At 55.4% G+C, this 19,080-nt stretch overlaps 3 protein-coding genes across 4 annotated transcripts in view; 2 read left to right on the top strand and 1 right to left on the bottom strand.

Moving 5' to 3' along the window:
* Positions 1-8,074, top strand: part of STXBP1 (syntaxin binding protein 1) — a 48,177-nt gene extending 40,103 nt beyond the window's left edge. The window contains exons 18-20 of one of the 2 annotated variants that reach the window (XM_036329596.1): positions 270-424; positions 1,917-2,042; positions 6,150-8,074. In XM_036329596.1, coding sequence (XP_036185489.1) covers positions 270-424; positions 1,917-2,026 — 265 coding nt within the window. In that variant the 3' untranslated portion in view covers positions 2,027-2,042; positions 6,150-8,074. The remainder of the gene's footprint in view (positions 1-269; positions 425-1,916; positions 2,043-6,149) is intronic. The other variant, XM_036329597.1, reaches the window with a different exon arrangement.
* Positions 8,075-11,325: 3,251 nt separating this feature from the next.
* On the top strand, positions 11,326-17,341 carry CFAP157 (cilia and flagella associated protein 157). Its single transcript, XM_036331461.1, has 9 exons — positions 11,326-11,486; positions 12,932-13,203; positions 13,876-14,029; positions 14,725-14,992; positions 15,590-15,720; positions 15,943-16,165; positions 16,451-16,608; positions 16,766-16,958; positions 17,243-17,341. Exons 1-9 carry the CDS (start codon positions 11,326-11,328, stop codon positions 17,306-17,308), a joined length of 1,626 nt encoding a protein of 541 aa, XP_036187354.1. The 3' UTR covers positions 17,309-17,341.
* PTRH1 (peptidyl-tRNA hydrolase 1 homolog) lies at positions 17,209-19,022 on the bottom strand. Its single transcript, XM_036329593.1, has 5 exons — positions 18,872-19,022; positions 18,295-18,514; positions 17,974-18,073; positions 17,785-17,830; positions 17,209-17,685 (listed from the first exon to the last, which is right to left on the bottom strand). Exons 1-5 carry the CDS (start codon positions 18,917-18,919, stop codon positions 17,503-17,505), a joined length of 597 nt encoding a protein of 198 aa, XP_036185486.1. The 5' UTR covers positions 18,920-19,022; the 3' UTR covers positions 17,209-17,502.
* Between the last annotated feature and the right edge of the window lie 58 nt (positions 19,023-19,080).

The raw sequence follows: 19,080 nt of genomic DNA, 5'->3' as shown, positions 1-19,080 counted from the left end.
GCCGGAGGAGCTGCTGAACTTAGCATGTCAGACAGTAAAGCCGACCTGAGCCTGGCTGCTGCCTACATGTTTCTAAGAGACTGAAAGATGGCAGCAGGGTGCTCGTAACAATTCTGCTCCCGGCCCCACTGCGGTTCATTCACAACACTCACTACGCAGCCTCTCTGTGTCACTGTGTGCGGACGAACATGTACACGTGTCACGCAGGTATGAAGTGCAGGTACTTGAGTGCGGGTGAACATTATTAATCTCTCCCCTGCCCCCCTCAGCGCCCGCTATGGGCACTGGCATAAGAACAAGGCCCCGGGCGAGTACCGCAGTGGTCCCCGCCTCATCATCTTCATCCTGGGAGGCGTGAGCCTGAGCGAGATGCGCTGCGCCTACGAGGTGACCCAGGCCAACGGCAAGTGGGAAGTGCTGATAGGTGAGTGGGCCTGTTTCCCAGGGGGCGGGGCTGCTTCTCCGCACTGGGCTCCATTCCACGCTTTGGTGTCTCATTCTGTCCTCGACTCCACTGCCCCTGCCAGGCGTCATCTCTAGAGCTGTTCATGGTCGGCAAAAGCTAAGGGGCGAGGTTCCTTGTGTCTGCGTGTGGTGGGAGGGGCCTGACACAGACTCCAGCAGCCCAGGCCCACTTTCTGCTCTGCCCCTGCCTGTGGGTCACCTGGGCATGCGCCCCACCTCTCCAGGCTGCCATCGCCTTATCCAACCAAACAAGCTAAGAACACCCATTTACAGCCCAAACTAGACCTAAGGTGGGACTTGTCCGTGTCCTGGCATTGGGCCTCACACCGAGGTGCTCGGTAAAAAGAAGGTAAACTGACCCCCCTTACCTCTCCGTCAGAGATGGACAGACCAGACACGCGTGTGAGCAGATGCTGCCCGAGGCGTGCTGGCCTCTGCCCAGGGTTCCCCTCCGGCCCTACTACTTCCGGTCTCTCATACCCTGTCTGCGATTTCCTGATGGTTTTCCAGAAGAAAGGCAGCAACTCACAGGAGCTGACTCAATGCAGCGGCGGTGTTTCTCCTTACCATGCGTGTAGGCACGCCCACAGTTCTAGGGTTGGAAGACAGAGGGAGCTGAGAAAAATCTTGCTTTCTCCACGTTTTCCTCAGTCCCTCCTTTCCCTTAGCAAAATGGAGTGGCACTTGCCCGGATGCCTCTCGACAATAATTGGCAAGAGGCTATCAGCACATACTGCCTGGCCAGGTCCTGCCCTCTCTCCTTATCTCGACAAGACGAGTCAGCTTCGTGCCTCTCCTTTGCAGTGGCCAAGTCACGGTGCCTCCAGGCTCTCAGAGGAGCAGGTTCTACACACCAGTCACATGGTGTCCCTGGTGTCTCAAGATGGACCCAGAAGCACCATTCAGTGGGGAGATTGGACATTCTTCCTCCCGTCCCCGCTCCCTGGAGCTCCCCCGTGTGGTCACCATTTCTCCCTGTATTGTTCCTTCCCGTTCGTTATGTAGGCCCCCCCCCCCCCCCCCCCCGGGATGAAGCTCTCTGCTCCCTGCTTGCATATGTGTTGCATGCGTGTGTTGGATAATTCTTACCTCAAACACAGTTTTCCTGGGCAGAAGCTGTCAGAGCCGGGCTTGGGGGTAAATATCTTCGGCTTTGGCCCTGACCTGAGGTTCCCCATTGGGAGGTGGTATAACCTGGGGAGATGAAGTGACCTACAGATTTTTGGAGGGGTCTCGCTCAGACAGCCGATGTCCGCTGTGTGGCCTCACCTGCTTTTGTGCATGCCAGCCATCCTTGCAGTGCGTGTGCTGTGTGCGTGCCTGTGTGCGTGCGCGTGCTCGTGTGTCTTGCTTTCTCATATCTCACTGGCTGCATAAACGTAGGCCTAAGTTGGCATGTTCCTGTTCCGTACCTTTGTTCAAGCAGTCAGCTGGCCTCTGTTCTCCCGCAGGTTCTACTCATATTCTTACTCCCACCAAATTTCTCATGGACCTGAGACACCCCGACTTCAGGGAGTCCTCTAGGGTATCTTTTGAGGATCAGGCTCCAACAATGGAGTGAGAGCCAAAGAAACAAAGTAAAAGCAGCTTATTACAGAAAAGAAACTCTTCCTCTCTGAAGGGCTTTCTTTGATTATTCCGTCACTCTTTTTATTTTTTCTGTTTTTAGTTTATTATTTATTTGATTTTCCTTTAACAAGAAAATGCTTGCAGTTCTTAACACCGATTGAAAATGTGTCCGATGCTGCCTTCACCCATTGGCCACAGAGCCTCCGGGCCGGCCTGCGGGCTCTGTCCTGCCCTGGGTCCCCTGCTGCTCAGCCCACAGCACAGCCCCCGGGGTTTTAACCTGAGAATGAGAATAATGCTGTGAGCAGCCCTGCAGAGGGGTTGAGGGATGCCAGAGGGTCGCGCCCATGCCTGGTGCTCAGGGATGCGTTTGTGGGCACCAGGAAGAGAGCACCTTGTCCAGGTTGGGGCGTGGGGTGGGAACCTGAGCACGAGGCCGGCAGGCTTCCCAGGGACAGCCCTGGGTGCCCGGTTGTCGGGGAGGCTCTGCGGAGAGCATCAGAGTAGACTCCGAGTCAGTGGTAGTGAGACATGTAAATGCCGCTTTCCCGGACAGCACTTAGCCCGGGGAACAAGGGGTCACAGGCCACCATGTACTTGGTGAGCTCCCGCCCTCCCGCCAGCCACGGGAAGAGCTCCTGTCTCGTGTTCCTCTGGGGAAAGGGCACTCATTAGCCATTTGCTCTTTCAGTAACTGCTTTCATTTTAACCTCCTGTGATCCTTCCGAGAGTTGAGTAATCACCCTCCTCACCCACTGAAGCCCCTCGTGCTGAGAGCCTTTGGGTAGAAATCGCTCTCCCACCGCACTGCACCTGCTCTCAGTCCCCCAGGAACCTGCTTCTGTTCGGTAGATGATCCAGATTTTATTCTTGTCCTTGTCCCCTCCTCTCTCCTTCCGTTCTCCCTACATGCTGGGAACCTCCTCGGATGCGTTTAAATGGCAGACTGATCCAGAACTCCACTGGAACGTTACTCGGGCCTTAGCTTCACTGCCCGTTCTGTGATGAGGCCACAGTTTGTGTACCTGGCTTCATAGACTCCATTGACATGGGCCCTGAAAATGTCCCCTCCACCTGGGCTGAGCTGTGGCCCAGTGAGTCTTCAGAATGTGAGTCACCTTGAGCAGTGGGGAGACCTGGACTCCAGCCCCAGCTCTGCCACAAGGACCTGTGACTAGGTCATTCCCACTTCCTGGGCCACAGTGTATGGGCCACAGGGAGGCTGGACCATAGGGTCCCAAGGCTCCTCCTCAGATTGGTGACTGAAGCCATGCAGCCCTACCCATTCTCGGCTCCCTGTTAACCTCAGGGGAAAGCCATCAGCACCTTGGCTAGGAAACCTGGAAGGTTGATATGAAGGCGAGAAATAGCAGGGGGCTGTGAGCCAGGACACTGGGGCTGGCTATGGCCTGAGTACCTCCCATTCTGCCCAGGCTCCTTCCCAAGGAAAGCCAAACCTGTGGGCACTGAATTAACAGTCATTGTTTCAAAGCATTTTGGGAGGTGGGTAATCAGAATCAGAGCTTCTAGTTCTGTGTGCAGGTGGCAGGTGGGTGGATGGCATTTACTGCAAGGTGTGTTTTTTTAATTGATTTTGAGACAGAGAGAGAGAGAGAGAGAGAGAGAGAGAGAGAGAGAGAGAGAGAGATGGATTTGTTGCTCCACTTATGCATTCATCAGTTGATTCTTGTACGTGCCCTCACTGGGGGTAGAACCTGTAACCTTGTATATCAAAACGATGCTCTAACCAACTGAGTACCCGGCCAGTGAGAGAAGGGTTTTGTCCCAGCAGACATCTGTCTGCCCACAGCGCTCAGTCTTTCGGATGACTCTGTTCTTGGAGACCCCATTCACATTTCTCAACCTTCCAGTTATGTAGACTAAGAGGGACCCTCAGAGCAGTGGGACCCTCTTGCTGATCTAAAGGGCCTATGTGGTCAGCTACCTGTGAGTTCAAAGTGAGAACATTTGCAAATTGTGGTTTAAACCCACCCCACTCAATTAGCAATATTTGTGGTGGTAGAAAGCCTAACCAAGTATTAAAGCAATACAGATGATTGGGTGGTAAGAATGGGCACTCAGCTGCTCTGGGTCCTTTAAAGAGACCAGTGAGCGAGGGCCCAGCACCGTGCCTGGCACAGGGTCCTACAGGCCTCTCTAGTTGCCCAGTACTCTTGGTCCTGGGTGTTCTTCTTTCAGTCAAAGCCTGGGAACACCAGATGGTCAGTGATCAGATAATATCAGAAAATTCTAGAGCTGATGGATTCCTTAACCTCTTTTTGGCCTCCCACAAATCCTGAATTTGCAAGGAAGCAAGGGCAGGGGGAGCACTTTGGGACGGGTTAGGGATGGTTTTCTCTGGAACGAGTGTGCTGCGTTGTCTCAACCTAGGATGCCCTTGAGCTAACCCTGCACCCAGAGCCCAGGGCTGTCTTTCAGGGTGTAGACACACAGTCCGTGTGGATTGCAATTGGAAAGCCCTCATTCTCACAGCTGTTCACTGTTAGGAATTTGTAACATTTAAGTCCTGCTTCCCCATTTGTAGACAGTCTTTGACTTTCTTTAGGACGCGTGGTAAGATGGGTAGAGTCACAGAAATGTGCACTCTGGGGGACATGCTGCTGAAGCCTCTGTCACGTTTGCAGGAGGAGCCTCAGTGTGCAGGATAATGAGTCGGCTTTAGAGCTGGGGCCTGGGGCCTGCGGCCTGGGCATCACTTGGCATGATGGCAGTAGCTGCTCTGAGCAGTGACAGGTGCCTGGGACTTGCACTGCAGGGAATGGGGTGTCGGGAGGAACCCCTCACACCAGGGAAGGCTTTACGAGTTTGCTGCTGGTTTGACTGACCAGGAAGGTCCAAGGCCTGCAGCTCCAGCAGTCACAGGTCAGCTGAGCAAGTAGTGGTCAGAGGCACAGGGACGCTGGTGTGTGGGATCCCGCCCAGCAAGCCAGCCTGAGCCTTCTGTGCCTGCCCGCGCTCGGGCGGGGGTCTGGCATCCTGAGGTTTCTGCTCCCCTTGTCCCATGAAGGCCATGCCTGCACCCGCATCTCCAGGGAGGCACATTTTCAAGTACAGGTCTCTTTTGTTCGGTTCTTCTCTCCCACCAGGATCTTTCTTTGACGGCCACTGCTGCATGCGTGCAGGCCTCATGCTCACACACCAGCCACTTCTGTTCTGTTTGAGTATGTCCATGTCCAAACCACACGATCCATGCATCTTTTTTCACTGCACTTACTAGATCTCTCTCCTTATGAAAAGGACTTCATTTACTTTTATTTATTTATTATTTTGTGGTAGAAGTTATACCTAATTCCATTAGCTTAAATTTTTGCAAGCATTTCTAATCTCTTACAATGCACGGTCTCTATAAGGTAAGGCCTCAGGTCCCCGCCCTCTCCCTTTCACACCTGAGGTCCCGCCCACCACGGCAGTTCCAAGCATCTGCTCCCAGAGGTCAGTGGCTTCCCCCAGGGTGTTCTGCCTACCAACTGCCTCCCTACCAGGCACCATTCTTTCCACACACAGGCCCCGCATAGCCCCCGCCCCATTCCCAACCTTTCCCTGCCATGTGGTTTGGAATTCCTCTCCCTGCTTCACCTTGAGTTCAAAATGCAGCTGCCTCATGTCCTGCAGATGGCGCTGAGCCCTGAGGGGGAGGCCTGGGACCCTGCCTGAGCCAGAGGATTTTAAAAATAAATATATTTTTATTGATTTCAGAGAGGAAGGGAAAGGGAGAGAGAGATAGAAACATCAATGATGAGAGAGAATCATTGATCGGCTGCCTCCTGCATGCCCCCCACTGGGGATCGAGTCCACCACCCAGGCATATGCCCTTGACCGGAATTGAACCCGTGACCCTTCGGTCCACAGGCTGACGCTCTATCCACTGAGCCAAGCCAGCTAGGGCAACCAGAGGATGTTTTGTTTATCCCAGTCCCCAAATGTCTCCCAGCCCCAAATGTGACTTGGCCCCAAAGCCCAATCCCCAACCCTCTCCCTGCCTCCACTGACCACACCAGGGCGGGGCGGGGGAGTGGGTGCAGGTCTGGGAACCTCGAGGAGCAGGGAAGGAGGAAGCGTCCCGGCGAGCTCACTGTCTTCTCTGCCTCCCTCAGGATCCACGCAGATTCTCACCCCACAAAAACTGCTGGACACGCTGAAGAAACTGAATAAAACAGATGAAGAAATAAGCACTTAAAACAATAAGCTGCCCCTCCAAAAAGTGAACCCTCTTCCCCCCATGCTCCACAGCCCTGCCGCTGCCCACTGCCTGCAGTGGTTCCTTTGCTGACCCTCTGTCCCTCCCTGCCTCCCAGCTCTGCACGCCCTAGTCGGCGCTGTTGCCGCTGCGTTCTCGTGTTAATGATGCCCTCTTCTCTTTGAAACAAAAGAAAATAATGCATTGTGTTTTTTAAAAAGACTGTCTTCTATATGTGCCCTGAGAGGAGAGGTTCGTGTGTAAGTGGCGCGCTGCTGGAGAAGTTCTGGGACTGTTCAGATGAATGGACACCTCCTCCCCATTCGTTATGATTCCGTGACCTTGTACATAACCTGGTGCGACACGTGCAGATTGCCTGAGTGTGGGAAGGCGGGTGCTTGAGTGTTTTTAAGAACCTGTCTGGGTTGTTTCTGTTCTTATTGGGACTCAGATGTCTGTTCTGGGAGTATTTCAAACTGAGGCTCTCTCTGTCCACTCCGGTTCCCACGCCCCAGGGCCTGCTCTCATCGGGTAGTCGGGGCAGTGAGGCCCAGGTGGATCTTGGAGGCTGGAGCTGGAACCCACCTCTTTGCTTTCCTCAGTGGCCCATATCCCCAGTGCTGTGGCTGTGGCTGTGGGTGGGGGCTGGTGTTCAGCTTGTCACCGCGCCCTCCCTGGCTGCGTCCACAGCGCTGTGACCCTGAGGGAAGTCGCTCTGTGGTCTAAGTCACTGTGCCCAAACCAGTGAGGAGCAAGCTCCCCCTGGAGACCATGGTCTCCTGGAAAAGGGGTTAGGGCTGATCTTTTGACCAGAGAAGTTCGTTCTTAGTGGAGTCAGCCTGGGAGAGCTCAGGGGTCAGGAAGGGACTAGAACAGAGTGAGCTCTGCAGGACGCTGTCAGAGGGCCTTCCCTGTAGAGAGGGCCCGTCCCCTAAGACGTCCAATAGCCGGGATCATAGCCCAAGGGATGTATACAGACCGTTGCCCACTCAGATGACCCTCAGTGGAAGATACTTCCTGATATTTTATTTTTTGTAGTGCAGGGTCATATGTTGTTGTGCTTGTAGAGAAAAATGATCATTTTATTCCCTGTATAAAAACCTAGCTGTATAAAACTTAGCTCTAATGCAAAACTTAAAGAAGCAAATGCAGGCAGGATGTCTCATCATCCTCAAGACTCAGCAGTTCTCGTTCCTGGGAGTGAGCACACCGTTTGTTCTGCTGCTGTTGTCATGAAATATAATGACAGTGGAAGTCACAAAAATGTCCCCTGTCCAGCCCCCGCCACCCTTTTACTCCTGCAGACCGCGTGTATATTCCTGTCTCGTGATGTCGTTGCAAACGTGGTGTGTGCTAGTTTAACTCGCCCGCTCTCCTTTCAGAACATGTTCCTCGCCCGCCCAGTAGATGCCTGTGGTGTCCTCTCCTCACGGCTTGGAAACCTCTCTCCCCTTTGCACTCAGATTAGTTTGCAGGTCTGTCTCCCCTCTCCCCTTAAGACATCTTATTTCCTTAGGACAGAGCTGTAGGTACTTGCATTGGTTGGTTTCTTACTGTTACTGCTTGTTTTGTCCCCTCCCTGTGACCAATGCTCATGCTTCAGGACCTTGTTTGTTGAACATGTTGGTTTTCCTTTCTCTGTTATTTATAGAAACATAATTTATCAAAAGGATATTTTAAAAATCTAGTCTGTCTTGAAACTTGTTTACCTTGAAATTATCAGAATCTCAGTGTTTGAAAGTATTGAAGCACAAACATGTATCATCTCTGTACTGTTCTGTACTAAAGTACTTGAGTCTAATAAATGAATAATTCGGCGCCCATTCATGGTGTCCAAGGTGACTCTGGGCTGGTTTCACTGTGGGAAGTGGAAAGGAAGGCTTCTGCAATGGTCCATGGCAGAGGAGTCCAGCCACCCCAACCACGGCTTGGAGTCTCCTGGATCCAGGTCTCCGTTACTTGCATTAAGATCTGTAGCTGTTGCACATTTGGGGACAATCCGTGAAGCTTGTCTTGACCCCTAGCTGCAACAGCAAGCTACCTGTAGTTGATATGGTCCTTCCATCGCCCTATTTCTCTGTGTCTAGAATGTCTCCATCTCAGGGCCTGCAGGCTGGAGGTCTCCACCAGACCCTGCTCAGGTGCCTGTACAGCCATGTTGGTGTTACACCAGGCTTTTGTTCCTGGGAGGCAGAATGGCAGTGACAAGTCTGCTTGACAGACCTTGGCATCAAGCAGGCTTGGCTCAAATCCACATGACCTTGATGAGGAACTTTGTCCCCTCCTGTGAGTGATGCCTGTGGAAGAGTAATGCTGAGCTGAAGGATAATTTTGCTGGATATAGAATTCTTGGTTGACTGTTTTTTTCTTTCAGCACTTTCTCATTCTACTGCCTGTGTGGAAACTTAGATTTTCTTTTTTTAATTAAAAAAAAATATTACTCATTTTAGAGAGGAAGGGAGAGGGAGATAGAGATAGAAACATCAATGATGAGAGAGAATCATCAGTTGGCTGCCTCCTGCACATCCCCAACTAGGGACTGAGCGCGCAACCCAGGCATGTGTCCTGACTGGGAATTGAACCATGACCTTCTGATTCATAGGTGGATGCTCAACCATTGAGCCACACCAGTGGGCAGAGTTTCTTAAATGAATGTTTTCCCATTTTCTGTACGCCCTTAGAACAATTTCCAGACACTTTAAATAATTGTTTCTTTTTTTAAATGTTCAATTAACTTGTCTTGCTGAAGGGAAGGTGGATTGAGCTCCTTACTATGCTATTCGGAAAACCCTTCCACATGTGGTCTGACAGTAAGCAGATGTTTATGAGTGCCTACTGTGTGCCAACTTCCATCCTAGGCTCTAGGAATGCAGCCACAAACAAGGCAGACTGGGTCCTCATGAGCTCACACTAGTGGGCGGTAGTACTGTATCACACACACTCACACCCTGGATGAACAAATCTCTCTTATGTCATGTGTTCCATAGAGGTTGGCAAGATGTCAGGCATGTTTAATGATGCCTGCCCCCCCCCCCCCCCCCGTTGCCATTGGTCCTAGGCTTCCTTCCCTCCAGAGCCTTCCAGAGGTGGCAGTGCCCCAGCCCACCGGCCACTGCCCTGGACTGATGCTGCCGCCTACTGGGCTGTGTGCACTGCACCTGCTCCTCTCAGAACACCCAGATCACAAAGTCAGGAGGCCCTGGGCCCACCACCACCAGTCCCCAGTGTGGACACAGGTTAAGAAGCAGCAATGAGATGGTGTCACTGGGAAAGGTGATGACTAGAGACTCTCCAGGCAAACTCCAGAAAGGAGTATCCTTCAACCTGTAGCATTCCCTTCCCCACCCCCACCACCCAGAAGTCTGGCCGGAAAGTCCAGCTGGCCACTTGCTGTGTGACTGCAGCTGCTTTTATAAACCTGGCCCTGACCCCCAGGAGGAAGTACCGGCCCAAGAGCTGATACCTTCTGTGGGCTCTAGGCAGCCCATCAGCCTGGGGATTCAGAACTACCCCTGAGATGGGCCTCAGGTAAAAGGGCAGCAACCCGGGAGGCATGAGGAGGGAGAAGGCAGCTGGGGATTCAGGCACCATGGGGATCCTTTGCCTGGGCGGGGCTCTGTGGGGGAGCCTCCCACGTCAGTGAGGCAGCAATCTCCAGCTCGGGGGATGGCCATGGCTTTAAGCTGGAGGGCCAGTCCCTCTGCTGGCCCCAAGTTTTGGGCACTGGGTCAGGCCTCTCTCCCCTCTGGGATCTGTATTGCCCTGTTTGCAGTCCAGGGCAGACAAACTCAAGCCCACCTTTAACCAACCACTGCTCCAACCTGCCTCATTGCCAAAAATAAACACCCACCTCCCTGTTTCTGAACCTCCCTGTCCCCTGGCACCCACTGCAAGGATCCAGCCACTCAAACCAACCCCTAAGGCGGCAGTAATAGAGCTTCACCTTGTCTACCTTCAGACTTCCGGAGGGACTCTGTCACCTCTTGCTAAGTGCCAAGCCCTAGGACAACAGGGAGGAAGAGGACCTGCCCCGTCTCAGGAGTGCCTGGGCCACAAGCACTGGGTGAATACCACAGGCCTACAGGCATGGTCTCCAGGAGAGGGGAGGAGATGGGGCATGAGGGGCCAGCCGGGGCATCAGCCAGCTGGACACCTACCGTGCCCTCTTCTCCTCCTCCCCCCAGTCCAGGATGCTGCCACCCAAGGCAAAGCTACAGAGTACACCTTTATTTGCCGGGGTCAGCGTGGGACAAAGGGGCACTTTCCCCGAGCCGGGTGGAAAACTGAGCCAGCCTCTGGACAGGGACGTCCTGGGACCCCGTATGGGAGCCTCCTATATGAAACATCTATTTCTTTTTTAAAAATATATATTTTTTAATTGATTTCAGAAAGGAAGGGAGAGGGAGAGATAGAAACATCAATGATGAGAAAGAATCATTAATCAGCTGCCTCCTGTGCCCCACACCGGAGATCGAGCCCACAACCCAGGCACCTGGCCCGACCGGAATCGAACCGTGACCTCCCTCCCGCGTCCTAGGGCGATGCTCACTAAAACACCTGTCCTTACCGTGCCGCCTCCCCACCTGCTTGGGTGAGCCAAGAGGAGGATCCTGCTGTGTAGCTGCGTCACCAAAGAATTAAGCTGGTCTCAGGCCTCAGGGGAGGGGTTTCTTGGCCGGGGGCCTGGTGACCAGCTTCTTCTGGTCCTGGGGAGCTCTGGGGCAGCTGTCCCCTCTGATCAGCACCAAGGGGCAGGGTCGTGACTTCGAGGGCTCAGAACCACTGTAATATTTCTACATCACTTATTGCCACCTGGGGGAGAAGGGGTCTCCCCAGAGCCCAAGAGTGCCCTGAGAGCCTGGCATCCTGGTCTGGAGACACCAGGGCCTAGGAAACCCCAACCTAGAGCCTCTATGGAGGTGCTGTCAGCCTTGGAGGTGGAGACCATTCGCCAGTGCCCGCCTTGCCCAAAATAGGGCAGGGCCCCTTTAAGCCTTGTTTCATTCCTTCAGTTTGTTGCTATGTATGAGACCAACTTCCTTAGCAACCACCTGGTCTTTAAAGGAGTCCTGAGGTAGCGGTGGCTACCAGCCATGGCTCCCAAAAAGAAGGCAAAGAAGGGGGCCAAGGAGCTCGAGGCCAAGAAGAAAGGTGCCAAGAAGGAGCCCAACGTGGCCATGGATATGGTTTTGGCCCAGGAGCTACGGGAGTTCTACCACATCCAGATCCGAGACCTGGAGGACAGGCTGGCCCGGTGGGTGGGCGCCTAGAGGCTGGTCCTGCTGGGTCAGAAGCTCTGCCCAGAGTTGGCCACTGCGCAGGCTCAGCTGGGGATGGGTGTGTGTGTGTGTGTGCGCGTGCGTGTGCGTGTGTGCGTGTGTGCGTGTGCGCGTGTGTGTGTGTGTGTGTGTGTCCATTTTTCTTATTTTCAAACCAAGTTTCCTCCCAGTTAGGATGCACTGGCTCAGTCTCAGGGTCACCCTTAAAGGACCCTTTGGTGATGAGCAAGAACCCCACATGTTGCAGATAAGCTAACGTTGACTCCTCCATGTGTGCCAGGTGGGTCCTGTGCTGTGCTCACTGTGTCCCTGAAACAGAGCCAGGAGAGAGGTCTTCATGGCATCCCTATTGCACAGACGGAAGGTCTGAGGCTCAGGGCGGGGCAGAGGGGGCAGAATGGGAGCTCTGGCCCCCTGACTTCCCTCCACCAGGCTGCTTCCTTGCTCCACAAAGCAGGTCATTCGGGTCTGTACCCTGCAGGGCCCTGTATGCAGTAGCCGTTCAAAAGATGTTGGTTGGGTAAATTATGAAGTAAAACATCTTTCCAAATAACTTCACCAATTATTCCCTTGGAAACCAATAGGTCAATCATATGACACTCTTAAAAATTCACAAGCTTCCTTCAAGCTGAGACACTGGATCGAATGTATTTGGGGAAAATGTGTTTGGGAGACAGTATTGGGTGCTTACTATTTGCTAAGCTCCTATGCCAGGCCCCAAGAATATCATGGTGAAGGAGGTAAGAGGTTGGCCAGGTGGAGAAAACAGACACGTCAGGTCTTGACTGCCCAGTGAGACAAGGGCTCACCTACTAAAGGGCACCCCAGAGAGGGTCACAAATATGGCTCAGAGCCAAGAAGGCTCCACTGAGGAGGTAGCTAACTCAGTGGATGAAGGTAAGGAAGATAGCAGGTGCAAAGGCTAGGGAGGGCACAGAGCTGGTCGACTTGGGCAGTTAAGTGTTGTAGTTGAGCCTTGACTTTGAGGTCAGATTGACGAGAGTTCAAGTTCTGGTTTTGCCACTTACTAGGAGTTTATCCCTCTGAGCCTCCGTTTTCTCATCTGTCAAATGGCCATAATCATCATAGTACCCACTTCCTTATGGGCTATTGTGAGGATTCAGCAAATACACAGAGTACCTGCTATGTACCAGGCACAGTCCTAGGTGTTGGGGACACAGCTGTGAACACAAGAGAGAAAGGCTCTGCCCTCAGGGAACTTACATGCTAATGATGTGATGAAGGTAATGCACTAAGCAGACACTGGCTATGGTCATGAGTGCAGGTCAGGGGGAGATGAGGCTGGATTCTGACCATGAGGAACCTCAAATGCTCCTCTGTGAGAGGGTCTTGAGGAGGTTGGCCCAGTTGCAGGCCTGGCGTGCCCAGACCCCTGGAGCTCTGCCCTGCCTCACCTCAGGTACCAGCACAAGTGGGATGAGCTGGCCGTGCAGGAGAAGCTGTTCCGCCAGGAGTATGAGCAGCTGGCCAGCAATAAGAAGGAGATTGTGGCCTTCCTCAAGCGGACGCTCAACCAGCGGGTGGATGAGATCGCCGACCTCAACGAGCAGCTGCAAAGCCTGCAGCTGGCCAAGGAGATGGAGAAGGACGCCTTTGAAGCCCAGTTAGCCCAGGTGCGCCATGAGTTCCAGGAGACCAAGGACCAGCTCACCACGGAGAACATCATCATTGGTGAGGGGGCCTGGGTGCACCTGCCATGGAGACAGGGAATCCCAGACTCTGGCTCTGTGGGCTCAAGTCCTAGCTCTACCACTATCTCTACGGCCTTGGGCAAGCACTTCTCTCTGACCCTGTTCTCCCACCTGGGAAACGGGGATATGTCTACCTTGAATAACGACAGCGATGTGCTGCTTCCCACACATTATCTTCCATAGTTAATGTCCCAGCAATCCTGTGAGGCAGGAAGTGCTGTCTCCCCATTTGTAGGTAAGGGAGCACCTTAAGAAGGTGAAGTGTCTTGGCCAAGGTCACCCAGGTGGCAAGGGTTGTTTTGAGGCTTAATGACAGCATGAATGCCTGGCCCAGAGAAGGTGTTCAAATGAGTGGTGGTTATCACCATTGCCTTCATGAGACAGGAGTGGAGAGTGTCAAGGACAGCTTCTCAGAGGTGAAACCTGAACGAGTCTTGATAAGATTAGTGGAGGGGAAGAGAGAACTTTCCAGACTAAAGCAATAAAGGTGGGCAGGACTGGGTGTAGGGGTAGGGGTCTGGCCCTCCTGGATCAGGAACCATAAGGCAGGCAAGAGGAAGTGGGGGGGGGGGCATCACTCCAGGCCCTTGCTGCCCCTGGGACCTGCCCTCCCAGGCGGCCCCTCACCAGGCTATGCCCTGGGATGGGGCAGGGGGGAAGCTGGCAGCCCTGGAGGAGTTCCGGCAGCAGAAAGAGGATCTTTCGGAGAAGTTCACATTGCTGGAGGACCAGCTGCAGAAGCAGGAGTACGAGTACAAGGACTACATGTACAACCTGGAGAAGAAGTCGGTGCTGGACAGGGACAGGTGGGCAGGCCGGGTGCGGGAGCCTTCATGGGGGCGGGGGGGGGGGGGGGTAGGGCAGGCGCAGCCCAGTCCTCAGACCTCTGACTCACAGAATTCGGACTGGGGAGCCTGTGCTAGCTCACTGACTCCCCAACCTGAGCTCCCCGGGATCCCAGCAGAGTTATGGAGGGCGTGAGAAAGTAACCAAGCTCCCCAGCTCGTCCTCACATTGGCATTGGAGAATCCCTGAACTTCCTTTTGCCACGTTTTGTGACTTAAGTCATGTTTATTTCATAGCTAATACACTGATTTGGTTCATAATTCAAGGTACAAAGGGTGCCATAGCAGGTTGGCTCAGTGGATAGAGCATTGGCCTGTGGACTGAAGGGTCCCAGGTTTGATTCCAAAGGCACATGCCTGGGTTGTGGGCTCAATTCCCAGTAGGGGGTGTGCAGGAGGCATCCGATCAGTGATTCTCTCTCCTCATTGATGTTTCTCTCCCTCTCCCTTCCTCTCTGAAATCAATAAAAAAATATATGTTTTTTAAAAGGTACAAAGGGTCTACAGTGAGAAACCTCCTGCCCACAGCCCACCCCTCCTGGAGGGACGAGCAGAGAGGTGGCCCTAGGCACTCTGGGCACCTCCACATAGGAAGGGGTGCCTGAGGTCTGTGCCCACTCTGCCTGACCCCCTTCATTCCCACCCATCCCGAGTAGAGTGAAGAAGGAAATCATTCAGCGTGTGAACCAGGTGGCCACTGACTTCCACAAGATGGCCACTAGCCAGATGTGGGACACAACGAAGCAGGCCATCCTGGAGAACAACACTGTGACCCTGCAGCTGTCCAGGGTCTCCCAGCATGGCGTGCAGCTGCTGCGGGAGAATGACCAGCTCAAGAGCAACCAAGACAAGCTGTGCAAAGAGCTGGAGCTACTGCAGAACGCCAAGCAGGCCATGGCCAAGCACAGCAGAAACCACCGTAAGGTGTGCCTGCCAGGCCCTCATCACAGGGTGTTTGGCACCTAAAGCTGGAGGGAATCCTAGGGGCCCTGCCCTGAGGGCAAACACATGCTTGGCAAGGGTGTACCTGGCCTGGAGCCAAGTCCTGAGGGAGCAGCTGTGAGGGGACCAGCCCTACTTGTGGGGGGGCTCTAGGGTGCTGGCCCCAGCTCATTTTTTTTTTTCTTCTTAAATATATTTTTACTGATTTCAAGGAAGGGAGAGGAAGAGAGATAGAAACAACAATGATGAGAATCATTGATTGGCTGCCTCCTGCACGCCCCCTACTGGGGATCTAGCCGCAACTCAGGCATGTGCCCTTGACTGGAATCGAACCAGGGACCCTTCAGTCTACAGGCCGATGCTCTATCCACTGAGCCAAACCGGCTAGGGCAGCTCATTTTTCTTTATTTGATTTAAAGCCCCTATAACTTATTGAAGTGGAACCCACTCCCGGAGCGCTGGGGGCTCTGCTCAGCTGCTCTTCAGGGATGTGACCTCTCTGTGCCATGGGGTGAGCCCTGGCTGAACCTAGAGCTGGGGGTGCGGGGCTGGGGCATGGCCACCTGCTCGCACCCGCAGATCATCCTCATGCTGACGGAGAAGTGCCACAAGCAGCAGGAGGGCAGAGTGGAGGCTGATCAGATGCACTTCCTGCTGGGCGAACTGGAGCAGAAAGTCCTGCAGCTGCAGAAGGAGAAGGAGGCGCTGAGGTGGGGCGCGCGGTGGGCGGACAGTGGGAGTAGGCAGGAGCCCATCTCCTATGGCCACATGACGCAGGCCAGTGACTTCCTCTCTCTAGAAGGGCCTCGAGGCTTCCTGTCAAACGGCCTGAGGCCCGGGGCTGGATGAGGGACCCTGTGGGCTAACGAGCAATGGCAGGGCCCAACACCCTGGAGTAGGGAGGTGGCTGACTCATCGGGTCCCCCGGCCAGGAGCCAGAAAGCCCAGCTGAACCAGCAGCTGGCGCATCAGCACACCGAGGCAAAGCGGCTGCAGCAGGAGCTGGCCAAAGAGCAGAAGATGCGGGCGAGCCTGGCGACGACCCTGACCCACACCACCAACTTCCTACAGAACATTCTGCAGGTGAACCACAAGTGGGTGAAAGTGGGGGGGGGGGGTCGGCCCAGAGGTAACTGGGCCCACGGAGAAAGCCAAGCCAGGGCCAGACGCCCCAACTTTTCCCTGAGAGACTCCTGGCAAGTCTGCCCTTTTCTGAGTCTGCAATTCAAAGATCCCTTCAAGGTCTTGAAGAAACTGGATGGAGTCCTTCTCTGAGGCCCTGGAAGGCCTTGGGGCCTCAGTCTTCCCATTTGGAGAATGGGTATCCCACCACGGCCAGGGAACACTTTTTAAAACAGGCACTGGGGTTGGAGTTTCCCAGAGGTGGGTGTTGGGGCCACTATGGGCCTGCTCCCCATGGGCCACCCCCACTCCTACCAGCACCTGCAACCAGAGGAAGAGGACGGCAACTACGAGATAGTGTTCCAGTTGCACTGCAAGGAGATTCTGCGGCAGCTGCTGGCCATGCTCAGCTCAGGCGTGGTCCTAAGCCCCCCGATGATTGTGGGTCCCCACCAACATCACAGCCACCCGGACAGGTGAGTGGCCTTGTGTGACCTCAGAAGCAGCAGCTATAGGACTTGCCAAGGGCTGTCTCAGAGACCCTGGGCCAGAATTTGGGCTCCCCAAAGCCTTTCTGAACCTCAGCCTCCTCCTCTCTGAAATGGAGGTGATGACACCACCCCCTCCCCGCAGCCAGTCCAGCATCTCGCCACCTAAGACTGGGTTAATGCTCCAACGGCTGTCCGACCTCCAGACCTCCCAGCTGGCAGACCTGGGCCTGGTGCCTCGACAGGTCCGCATCTCACCCAACCCTGAGGACCTCAGGCTGCTCTCTCACTTCACTCGGATGAGATCATTCCAGGCACTCAGCAGCACTGAGGTGAGAGTGCCTGGGACCTCGATGACAGCCAGCCCTGGGTGCGATCATGGCTCAGTCACACTGCAGCTGTGTGGCCTTGGGGATGTGGCCAGACTTCTCTAAGCCTCCATTTCCCCATCTGTGAAATGGGCTGAAGAAAGGTGTGACAAGGTCTCAGTGGCCTAAGGCATGCCCACACAGCCCCTGGGCGGGGGGCTTGCTGGGTCCCTCCTCCACAGGCAGGAGGAGGGTAGGAACCCCCAGAGGAAGCTTCAGCTTCCGAGCAGGCATCTTTAATCTTACAGATCCAGACCTCGGAGTCTTCAAAAAAGATAAAAAAGCTTAGTCTTCCTGAAGTTTCCCTGTTTTCCAAGTAAGACACAGAGAGACGACCAACCCTCATTCCCAAAATGGACCAATCCAGCCACAGTCCCTTTTAATGCCAAGAAGCCTGGAGTAGTCCAGAGAAGAGTTCTATAAAAAGTGGATACCACAGGTTGGCATGGCACCTCTGTGGATGTGGCTGGGTATCTGGGCATGGCAGGTGAGCAGGCCGCTGTGGCCACTGGCGTCAGGTGTCTGACAAGGGCCCCTGGCTTCGCTCACGGATGTGGTCCAGGAGCAGGTCTGTGGCCCGCTCCAGCACTGGCAGCAGCAGTTCCTGCTCCGATGGGGAGAAGCAGCCCAGCACGTGTGCCTGCACGGCGTCAGGGTGCGTCGGGCGCCCGATGCCCACTCGCAGCCGTGGCATTGCCTGTGGGAGGAGCGGAGGGGCCCAGGCAGCTTTGGTGAGGAGTGTTGGGCCCCATTCCGAACAACCCGACCCAGAGCAGGACCAAGGGGGCGGACTCACATTGGAGTTGAGGCAGCAAATGCAGGAACGAACTCCATTATGGCCCCTTCGAGGGATAGGAGAGGGGCAGTCAGTGCTTCCCTGGGTCAGCCCCCTTCCCTCTCCCAGCTCGGCTGGGGTCAGCACCCCCACCCCACTCCAAATGGGAGGCCAACTTCCTGTCCCATCCCGACGTGCTCGGGGCCTCACCTGGCGCTTCCGCCCAGCTTCAGAGCCAGCTTCCCCAGGGGCTTGTCCAGGTCGTCGTGCACCAGGTAGACCTCCTCGGCAGTCAGCCCCAACAGCTCCGCTTGGCACAGGGAAACGGTGGCCCCGTTACCGCTGATCTGCCCGGGGGCGTTTCCCAACTCCCACCTCCCGTGAGAGGCCACAATTTAAAGAAACTGAGGCTCCCACAGTCCCCGAGGCCAGGCGGCAACTGGAACTCTGGAGGGGAACCGTGGCCGCAGCCCCGAGTCCCCTCTGGCCCCTCCGCCCGCCAGGCCGGCTCCCCCGGTGCCCTCCACTCACCGGCCCGGGCCACGCTGCGCCCGTTGGCATTCATGAGCCGCCGCGGCCGAAGCAGGACCAGCTGGGCATCCCCGAGCGCGGCCAGGGCGAGGTCGGCGGCGCAGCGGCGGTCCCGGGCCCAGCTCTCCGCCACGCCCAGCCGCCGCGCCAGCTGCCCCAGCACCGCCATCCCCACGCTGTGCCGCGTGCCGGGCAGCCTGGGGTTCCCCAGGCCGGCCACCTGCGGGCGGCACCAGGGACACTGAGGCCGACAGCTCCCGACCCCTCCATCTCACAATGCCCCCTGGAGCCCGAAGCAGGAGGAGGGTAACGCCAAGCAGCAGCGGAGCGGGGACGGGGCGCGAAGGGGGGGCCCGGAGACCCCGGAGCCTCCAGAAGGCTGGGCGGGCCGGACCGGCAGGGCGCGAGGCGCCGGGGCGGAGTTCCTGGGAGTTTGGAGCCCGTCGGAGTAGAGGACCCATTTCGAGATTTAAAACAACAACAGAGGCAAAGAATCCGGGGACTCTGTCGGGGAGACAGTGGCAAAACTGGAGCTCGGTCTCGGGACCCCCTACGTCGCCCCCCTAACTCCACTCACCAGCCACCGCTTCCCCGGGGGCCGGGGTTCCAAAACGCACCCGCTCATGGCCCGACTCGGCAGCAGCCCCGCCCGGCAGAGGCCCGGCGGCGGGCGGCGCGCTCCCACCCCGAAACAGCCCCGCCCCTGACGTCACCACCCCGCGGCCAATCGTGGTCGCCACCTGCCGCCAGCGTCCAATAGGCGGGCCACGGGGTCGCCACGCTTCT

The sequence above is a fragment of the Myotis myotis genome, unplaced genomic scaffold (genome assembly GCF_014108235.1).
Source record: "Myotis myotis isolate mMyoMyo1 unplaced genomic scaffold, mMyoMyo1.p scaffold_m19_p_12, whole genome shotgun sequence".
In the NCBI taxonomy this organism is placed as follows: Eukaryota; Metazoa; Chordata; class Mammalia; order Chiroptera; family Vespertilionidae; genus Myotis; species Myotis myotis.
Note: the sequence above shows the minus strand (reverse complement) of the source record. Positions and strands in the feature narration are given on the sequence as shown.

Excerpts from the sequence above, each read along its gene's own strand:
- PTRH1 (XM_036329593.1), bottom strand. The coding sequence starts at position 18,919 with ATGAGCGGGTGCGTTTTGGAACCCCGGCCCCCGGGGAAGCGGTGGCTG. Across the intron at positions 18,515-18,871 it reads CCCCGGGGAAGCGGTGGCTG|GTGGCCGGCCTGGGGAACCC; the intron begins GTGAGTGGAGTT and ends TGCCGCCCGCAG. Across the intron at positions 17,686-17,784 it reads TTTGCTGCCTCAACTCCAAT|GCAATGCCACGGCTGCGAGT; the intron begins GTGAGTCCGCCC and ends CTCCTCCCACAG.
- CFAP157 (XM_036331461.1), top strand. The coding sequence starts at position 11,326 with ATGGCTCCCAAAAAGAAGGCAAAGAAGGGGGCCAAGGAGCTCGAGGCC. Across the intron at positions 11,487-12,931 it reads CTGGAGGACAGGCTGGCCCG|GTACCAGCACAAGTGGGATG; the intron begins GTGGGTGGGCGC and ends GCCTCACCTCAG. Across the intron at positions 15,721-15,942 it reads AAGGAGAAGGAGGCGCTGAG|GAGCCAGAAAGCCCAGCTGA; the intron begins GTGGGGCGCGCG and ends TCCCCCGGCCAG.